At 37.1% G+C, this 9,919-nt stretch overlaps 2 protein-coding genes across 2 annotated transcripts; one reads left to right on the forward strand and one right to left on the reverse strand.

Moving 5' to 3' along the window:
• On the reverse strand, positions 3,817-5,684 carry LOC104738294 (putative high mobility group B protein 11). Its single transcript, XM_019234571.1, has 5 exons — positions 5,605-5,684; positions 4,779-4,857; positions 4,506-4,668; positions 4,370-4,417; positions 3,817-4,220 (listed from the first exon to the last, which is right to left on the reverse strand). Exons 1-5 carry the CDS (start codon positions 5,682-5,684, stop codon positions 3,817-3,819), a joined length of 774 nt encoding a protein of 257 aa, XP_019090116.1.
• Positions 8,021-9,577, forward strand: LOC104736909 (probable inorganic phosphate transporter 1-6). Its single transcript, XM_019234793.1, has one exon. It carries the CDS (start codon positions 8,021-8,023, stop codon positions 9,575-9,577), a length of 1,557 nt encoding a protein of 518 aa, XP_019090338.1.

The raw sequence follows: 9,919 nt of genomic DNA on the forward strand, positions 1-9,919 counted from the left end.
GGGGGGGGGGGGGGGGGGAAGAAGGTGAGATAGCTAATATCATTAATTATGAATATCCATGGTTGCCACACGTTGTAGTGGATGTCATAAATGGGGGCATTCAACTACAAATTGCCTCTCTCCTGTGACCGAGAGTGAGATGATTAGGGATGAGGTTCTTTTGCCACATGTTCCTTCGGGGTCTCCTTTGAAGAATGGTGATGGAAATCGGGACCTTGTGGGAACGGCCCACATAGAGACTCAAGTTAGTAGTGCAGATGCGGTGGTGGTTCCGGAGAAAGCAGGGTCTGATCAGGAATGGATCACTCCATGAAAAATCAGTCGTAGTCTGGGGAAGGTATTAGAGGGTTTAAAGACTAGTGAGGGTGCCATCCTATCGAACTCATACTCAGTGCTGGGAGAAGAGGATGGAGTTACAGAGGAGCCAGTGCAGGTGGCGACTGTCTCGCCTCTTTCGACTGTTGTTGTTCCTCCTACGGAGGCACCGGACCCTGCAGTGATGGTGGGTAAGGATAAGGACCGAGGGGTGAAACCAGTAGTGTTACTTCGACCTTCTCTTCCTCGTGAATCTAAATATTCCCATAAAACAGTTTCAACAGCTTCTAGTCAACCTCCTAGAGTTTCCTCTAGGGATCAGAGTAGGAAGTCTACCCAAAAACACTTTTAAATGTCAGGGTTCTTCTGGAATGTTCAGGGCTTCAATAATCATCAAAACATTCCGTGATACAAAAGTGGTTAAGGGAGAGTAATTTTCAATTTGGTTGTTTGCTAGAGACTCGTGTGAGAGAGAAAAATGCTAAACGTATAGGAGATAAAGTGTTTAAGGATTGGTCGGTCTTGATGCATTACGAATTCAACCGATGCGGTTTTTTTGGAGTATTAAGGTTTGGATGACTCCTTTTTATAAAAGTGAGCAGCTGATCACTTGTTCGATTAAGTTGGAGGATCAACCGGAAGAGTTTTTCTGTTCTTTCATGTATGCATTGAGCAACGCAAGGTCTTATGGCAGGAGTTAAAAGACTATGCTGACTCTCCACTTATCAGTTCAAAACCGTGGGTTCTTATGGGGGATTTTAATGAAACCCTCGATATGGCGAAACATTCACGGGTGGATGACCATCCCATGGTTACAAGTGGAATGAGGGATTTCCAGGATATTGTGGGTTATTGTTCGCTTACTGATCTTGCCTGTAACGGTACGTTATTTACCTGGTGGAACAAGCAGGACCAGGATCCTATCATGAAGAAGTTGGATAGGGTGATGGTAAATGATACTTGGCTACAACGGTTCCCGCAGGCTTACAATGTATTTGAGGCGGGGTGTTTTGGACCATTTGTGTAGCAAGTTACAGATGCAGAGTGTTGAGCATACCAAGGAACGTTGGCCTTATAAATTTGCTAATGTTCTCACGGATTTGGATGAGTTTCGGCCTATGGTAGATACTTATTGGCAGACAACACAACCTCTATTTTTATCTACATCAACACTGTTTCGCTTTTACAAAAAAATAAAGGGATTAAAACTATTGGTTCGGCGATTGGCGAAGGATCGGCTTGACAATCTGGAGAAACGATCTCAAGCTGCATTTGAGGACCTATGTGTGAAGCAGAACCAAAATTTGACCAACCCCACTGCCATAACTATGGAGGAGGAAAATGAAGCTTTTCTACGGTGGGATCATGCTGCTTCACTGGAAGAGAAGTTTCCTAAACAGAGGTCAAAGCTACATTGGCTTCAGGTAGGAGATAAAAACAACAAAACATTTCATAGGGCTGTTGCGACTAGAAAGGTGATGAACACTATTAATGAAATCACTTGTCCCAACGGTACTGTTGCTAAGGGTGACGAGGTCAAACAGGAGGCTAAGAGGTATTTTAAAGAATTTTTGCAGTTACAGCCTACAGATTTTGAGGGAGCAGAGGTTGCCATGCTCCAAGACCTATTGCCATATCATTGTTCAGTGACAGAGCAAGCTCGACTTATAGTGCCTGTTACCACAGAGGAGATCAAACTGGTCTTATTCGCTATGCCAAACGATAAGTCTCCTGGTCCGGATGGCTTTACCTCTGAGTTTTATAAGGCGACATGGGATATTATTGGTGAGGAGTTTTCACTAGCGGTCAAATATTTCTTTGTTAAAGGTTTTTTGCCAAAAAGGAATAAATTCCACGATACTAGCTCTTATGCCAAAGAAATTGGAGGTGCGGGATTACAGGCCTATTTCTTGTTGCAACGTTCTATATAAGGTCATATCAAAGATTCTTGCAAACAGGTTAAAGGTGGTGTTGCCTAGTTTCATTGCAGGAAATCAATCAGCTTTTGTTAAGGACCGGTTGTTGATTGAAAATTTGTTGCTTACCACTGAATTGGTTAAGAACTACCACAAGGAGGCGGGCAACGGGTTATGGACCTCGTTTTGATTTGATACCTAGTCATCGTTGGGTCGGTTGGTGGATGTAGTAGGGTCCCGCGGGGTTGTTGACTGGGGGATTGCCCGAACAATGACAGTCGCAGAGGCTTGGTCTGCACGACATCGACGAAAACATCGTCTTCCACACCTCCTCTCCATTGAGGATGTACTACATTCGCAGTATCATCGCAGAACAGAGTCTGCAGATTTGGTTATGTGGAAAGGGAAGGGGGGGGGGAGTACAGCTCGGTTTTCTCTACGACGGACACTAAGAATCATATCCGCTCCACATCCGCTGAGGTCTCCTGGCACAAAACGATTTTGTTTACTCATGCGACTCCAAAATATACCTTATGTACCTGGTTAGCAGTCCATGATAAATTGGCGACAGGGGAGAGAATGTTGCGGTGGAACATTGGTGCTACTAGGACCTGTGTTCTTTGCCAATAGAGTCTCGAAACCCCGGTCTCATCTGTTTTTTGCTTGTCGGTTTTCTTCCGAGGTGTGGGCTGCGACAGCCAAAGGGGTGTTTTGTTCCCACTACACCACTGACTGCTTCCAGCTCCTCGCATACTTAGCCGATAATCACCTGGACCATTTGGCTAGCTTCTTACTTCGTTATGCTTTTCAACTCGTGGTGTATACCATCTGGCGGGAACGAAATGGACGGCGACATGGTCAACATCCTAACTCACCTGGCCAGTTAATCAAGTATATTGATCGCAACGTTCGAGATCAGATTCTGGCAATTCAACGACAAGGGATCAGCATTTCCGCAACGGTCTCCAGTTTTGGTTTCAAACTCGGATATGAGCTTTGTGTTTCCTTCTAATGTAGTTTAAAAATCTCTATAATTTTACAATTACCCTTTGCATTAGTTGTACAAACGCTATTTTTTTTTGAATATAATTTAACATTAGATTCAAAAAAAAAAAAACTAACCTCTTAAAGCATAAATTTGACATTTTAGATTGCAAGAATCATAATAATAAAGTAAAAACAGACAAGATAAAACAAAAGTTCTCATAACAGAAATAGTTGAAGGAAAGTTTTACAACCAAGACCGCGATAGGTAGGTGCAAGGTGTGCATTTGCATTAGGACCACTTAAAATTAGTATAAAATCTAGTGTATTTTAAGGACCAAAAAATTTTCTTTAAAAAGTTTTATATGTAAATAAGGTCCATTTTTCTAAAATTGAACAGGGATTATAAATTTTTTCGGGATATTTACACCTATCCTGTTTACAACTTATTATTAAACGAAAGTTCTCATACCATAAATAGTTGAAGGAAAGTTCTACAACTTACTATTAAACGAAAGTTCTCATAACATAAATATAAAAGTTCCAAACAAATAAATAAGACAACGATAGAGAAACACTACTCACTTGCATCATCCACAGTCTACGATGCATATGCACTTGCATCTGCATCAGTCGCAGCTACAGTTTCCGCTGCATCTATCTCAGGTACACCTTCCGTTGCATCTATCTCAGGTACACCTTCCGCTGCATCTATCTCAGGTACACCTTCCGCTGCATTGGTCTCAGCTATATTTTCCGCTGCATGGGTCTCAGCTACAGTTTCCGCTGCATTGGTCTCAGCTACAGTTTCCGCTGCACAAGAATTTATTGAAGCTTTGGCTCTCTTATTCATGCGTCGTCGAGTTCTAGGAGCAGCTTGAGGAATGGGGGAAAGCACTCCTTTGAACACGACTGAGCCCTTCTTCATGGTTACCAGGTAACCGCTTTCAAACTTCCCATCGATGATCCCAGTAACCTTAGAGCCAGGTTTAAGTTCTTGAGGATCTGAATGAAATCCATAACGCAAATCTCAACACTCCAAAATAAGATAAAGTAAGAGAACCTAAAGAACATATTGAACTATACAGTATATAGATACAAATTCAACATGTAATGATGCAAACATATCCAAAAACATTGAATATTTTAAGTACCCATGCCACGATTTGCAGATCTTCGGACAGGGCGTTTCGGTGCTTTCTCTGCGAGAAAAGGACGAACATGTGTATATTAATCTTGGAGATCAATTAGATATAAGAAAACATATATATGAATGGTATTTTTTCAGACCAATCCCCTTAAATGTAGAACGCGGAGCTCGGAAGAAATACACATGCTCAAACTCAAGGAGCGTTCTTTCATAATTAGCCCTTAAAACAGATGCTGCATTTTTTACAACTGTCTTAAAGTTGAATAAGCCAATCACTTCTGTGCATCGGCGATCCTTGATCACCTAGAATCAAATATGATATAATTATTACATATATATATATATATTTAATGCATGAAACAAAGATAGCTTCCAAACTTCATGTTCAATGGCATCCACGAATTACTTGTTACCTGTTGAAGACCACCACGCAATGTGACCTCGATGAACAGCCGATGCAGATCGAGACTGTTTCCATCCATAAGAGGGGTCCTTTACAAAAGGCAAAGAAATCATAAATATTCCATGAAATGAAATCATATTTAAGATAATAAATCAACTGAAGCACAAACAATGAACATATCAAAAGAGGATAAAAGCAATTTCCATTTCCAAACACTTTACTTTTAAAACATTTTGGCACTAACGGGTAACCCAAAAAAAACAAAATATATATCCTTAACCTATTCATGGTTTAGCATTTCAAATTTTGTTAAAAGCAAATTAAAAAAAATGATTTTGGACTAACAGATTTAAGAACAAAATAGATCCAATTCAATAAGCCACACACACTTTCGTGCCTTAACGATTCTCAAACCTAATGATATTTGGATTCCCCTCTCCAAATAAATATCATAACCTTAAATTTCTTACAACACAGAGTAATTGACCACGAAAAAAGCAATAAAACTTATTTTTTTCAAAAAATAAGTTTTGGGCCAAGGCCCATGTATAGTTTGTCTTGACTATCACTTTCCATATTTATCTATTGAAAAATCACCATACTACAAGGGTTTCTTGAACATAGGAAATCACGTCTTCCTATTCCTTTGAAGGATCATGCCTTCGCCACTTGACCACGCAAGGGATTGCAAATAAATTGCTTGAATCTCTAATAAACTCATCAAGTTAATGTAGACTAGGCTTTTACATCAACAATAATAATGTGTAAACCAATTGTTTCATCAAGAAAATGCATAATGAAAACAAAAAAAATCATATAAGGAAAATAAAACTCACTTAAAATGTTGGCCAGAAGATTCGAGAAAATCTCGAAGCGTATCCCAAAAAAAGTTTAGGATTTTGGACAAGATCCTCATACATAGATGTACGAGAGGAATCACCCTTTTCTAAAGCAGAAAAACCATTAGCGGGAACCACTTCAATTTGTGATTTACCTGTCGACATCAGTCCTTTTCGGGTGTTTTCGGTCGAGAGGTAAAAACTGTGTTCAACCTTTAGAGATAAAATGAACTTTTAAGCATGATTTTTAGTACCCTTCTTCTTATCTAAAGTAGGGGATATACAATTTTCCTTGTCTCTCCACCACATAAAAATACATTACATATTTATTTTCTTTTCTACATAGTCCACACGTTAATTAATTTTAATTAACAACTTGTAGCATAATATTGAATTAATTGTAAATTTTTGGTAAATGTTTTAAATATAATAAGAGAATAAGATTTAAGAGTACTAAAATTTTAAGTAAATTTTTTGAATATTTTTTTCTTTAGTATTTAGATAAGATAAATTGGCCATCATAATCTTTGGTTATATCGTATCTGATTTGTGGAAAAAGCAATTGCAATGAAAAAATTTGTAACTGAAATTGTTTTTTAACTAAATAAGTCAATTATTATTATTTAAATTGTAAAATACTGTTTGGTCAAACCTTTTTCATTGTAAAAATAATCAATTAAAAGGTTTAAATTTAAATATGTTACCAAAGGCATTAATTGTAAATTTTTTGAATATTTTTTTCTTTAGTATTTAGATAAGATAAATTGGCCATCATAATCTTTGGTTATATCGTATCTGATTTGTGGAAAAAGCAATTGCAATGAAAAAATTTGTAACTGAAATTGTTTTTTAACTAAAATAAGTCAATTATTATTATTTAAATTGTAAAATACTGTTTGGTCAAACCTTTTTCATTGTAAAAATAATCAATTAAAAGGTTTAAATTTAAATATGTTACCAAAGGCATTTCTTTTATTGTTGAAAACACAATTGCATTTTTTTGTAATAGTGTATTTGCGTCGTTGCTATATATTCATCTTTACAAGATGGGTGTTATGACAAAAAAGAATTAAATTTGTTTAGTGGATCAAAAATATAACGAAATCATATGTTATAGAATCAAAAGTCATGTATTTCTCAATAATCTGTTAGTAACTAATTAGTGATTTACTAATTTTCCTAAGGAAAGAAAAAGATCAATTTGACCGAGACTTAAAATCATGAAAAATTTCCAAGAGATTTACAGTATTTTACTATCGAACATACTTCGGTTCATCCTTAATTAGGGGTGAATTTTTTTTTGTTGTCACTTTTCTTGTTTTAGCCAATTTTTTTGTTTTGGCCAATCAAATGATGTCATGTCATATTAAATTAAAAATATACATATTAAAAATTATTAACAAAAATATAATTTAATTAAACTCAAACTAACTTATAATCTAGTTTAGTTATAAAATCTAAATCCTAATTCTTCTTTATAAACTCAAATCGATACATAATTTTGTTTAATTATAAAATCTAAACTCTAATTTTCTTTTATAAATCCAAACTGTAAAATCTAAACTCTAAATCTTGTTTATAAACTCAATCTGACATATAGTCTTGTTAAGTTATAAAAGTTTAATCCTAATTCTCTTTTATAAAACCAAACTGACATATCACATTGTTTAATTATAAAATATAAACCTTATTTATAAACTCATATCAGACATAAAGCTTTATAAAATCAAAGCTCAATAATATTTTAATAATTATCTTACAAACATAGATAATATTAAAATTTTTAATTTTCCCTTTTACAAAGTGGTATATTCGGACTGATAAAAAAAGAGGGTGAAAAAAAGTTTTTTTCTTTACTACTTATTGTTTTGGCGGCAAAAAAAAAAGAACTTTTTTTTTTCACCCCTCTTTTTCTTTTTCTTTACTATCGGATATAACCAAGAAAATTTTCCCTATACAGTATTTATCGAATGTATATATTTTAAATTAAAAATCGTTAGAGGTAATTAATTATAAAACAAAAAATAATTACTTTTTATTTTTTTTTCACTCGTACGATAATTCTACAATAATTCTATTCCTATTCCTAAAAGAATATCTCATCTCCATGGGTATATATATAAAGCTATACCCCCAACAATCTAGTCTTCAACAGTCGTCATCAACTAAACCAAACCTAGTGTGTTTTAAGATATAATCGCTTGTTGGTAAACACTTCATGTCCTTATATTCAATTTCTAAACATACTACTAATACATATATTTCTTTGCCAATGTTATTTTGATCTTTCAATGTTGTTAGACCTTATTGAACTAGAATCGTTTATTTTTTCGTGACAACAACTTCTACTTTGTAACAATTGTTTTCACTTCTTTGGTTTTCAGAGTGAAGATATCAGAAAAAATATATTGAGATGGCGGCTAACAAGGAAGAAGGAAGCATCTTGAAAGCTCTTGACAGTGCAAAGACTCAACTGTACCACTACAAGGCGGTTGTAGTCTCCTGTATGGGTTTCTTCACAGACTCATACGATCTCTTCGTGATATCTCTCGTCACGAAGCTACTTGGCCGGATCTACTATCAAGTTCCTGGCTCCTCCTCTCCTGGAAGCCTTCCTGACGGCATCTCTGCCGCCGTGAGCGGTGTGGCATTTGCTGGAACGTTTCTTGGACAGATTTTCTTCGGGTGCCTTGGTGACAAGCTTGGACGTAAGGGAGTGTATGGTTTGACCCTCTTAATCATGACCATATGCTCCATTGGCTCTGGTCTTTCCCTTGGTCATGACCCCAAAACCGTCATGGTAACTCTTTGCTTCTTCCGCTTCTGGCTCGGGTTTGGCATTGGTGGTGACTATCCACTCTCGGCTACGATCATGTCCGAATATGCTAACAAACGTACTCGTGGTCGGTTCATAGCAGCGGTTTTTGGTATGCAAGGAGTTGGGATCCTTGCCGCAGGAATTGTTTCTGTACTTGTCTCGTATATTTTCGAGAGTGCGTTCCCATCTCGGGCCTATGTAATGGACGGTGCCGCCTCAACCGTCCCACAGGCGGATTACGTGTGGAGGATCATCCTCATGTTGGGCGCCTTACCAGCTCTCTTGACATACTATTGGCGTATGAAGATGCCTGAAACTGCTCGTTACACTTCTCTAGTCGCCAAGAACGCTGACCAAGCGGCTCTGGATATGACTAGAGTTCTTAACGTAGATGTTGAAGCCTCTTCCGCGAAACATGACCAAGCTAGGGTTTCCACTGATGAGTTTGGCTTGTTCTCCAAGAAATTCCTTCGCCGTCACGGACTTCACCTATTCGGAACAGCCACCACATGGTTCCTCCTCGACATTGCTTTCTACAGCCAAAACTTGTTCCAGAAGGATATCTTCACAACCATCGGATGGTTACCTCCGGCTAAAAACATGAACGCAATCCAAGAGCTCTTCATGATCGCCAGGGCTCAAACCCTAATCGCTCTGTGTAGCACGGTCCCTGGTTACGCTGCCACTATATGGTTAATCGACATAGTGGGACGGTACTTGATTCAGATCATTGGATTCGGTATGATGACTGTTTTCATGTTGGTTTTAGCCATACCGTACCACCATTGGACTTTACCGGCTAACCGGATTGGTTTTGTGGTTTTCTACTCTCTCACTTTTTTCTTCTCCAATTTCGGACCTAACGCAACTACGTTCATTGTCCCGGCTGAGATTTTTCCGACGAGGCTTAGGTCTACTTGTCACGGTATCTCGGCTGCGTCAGGTAAAGCCGGTGCGATGGTTGGTGCATTCGGGTTTGCTGCTTTGGTTAAAGCTGTAGGTATGAGCACGACGTTATACATCATGGCAGCAATCAATTTTGTTGGCTTGTTGATCACGTTATTAGTAATTCCGGAGTCTAAGGGGATATCACTAGAGGAGCTTTCCGGCGAAACTGAACCGGAGAAGATCGAGGAGAAGATTGTTGTTTAGATTTTTTTTTTTTGGTTTTATTTTTTTTTTCTTTTTTTTTTCAGAGTTTTGTTAGGATTTTGTCAGATATATAGATCCTTATTAAAAGATTATATTATACTGGTTCTTGCTGAGATTTCCCACATATATATATATATATATATATATATATATATATATATATATATATCTTTCTATTGTGTTTTCATTAAACAAAAAAAAAATCGTTAGAACCTCTTTTTTTTTTTTTGTCTATATCCAAAGTAAAACAAGAAAAGGATAATATCATGAAAATATAAAATAAGGCTATTAGAGTTAATCTCTATATACTTATTTAAGCAGTTTAACCATATGATAAGGTCA

This window comes from Camelina sativa, chromosome 13, assembly GCF_000633955.1.
Source record: "Camelina sativa cultivar DH55 chromosome 13, Cs, whole genome shotgun sequence".
Taxonomy (NCBI): Eukaryota; Viridiplantae; Streptophyta; class Magnoliopsida; order Brassicales; family Brassicaceae; genus Camelina; species Camelina sativa.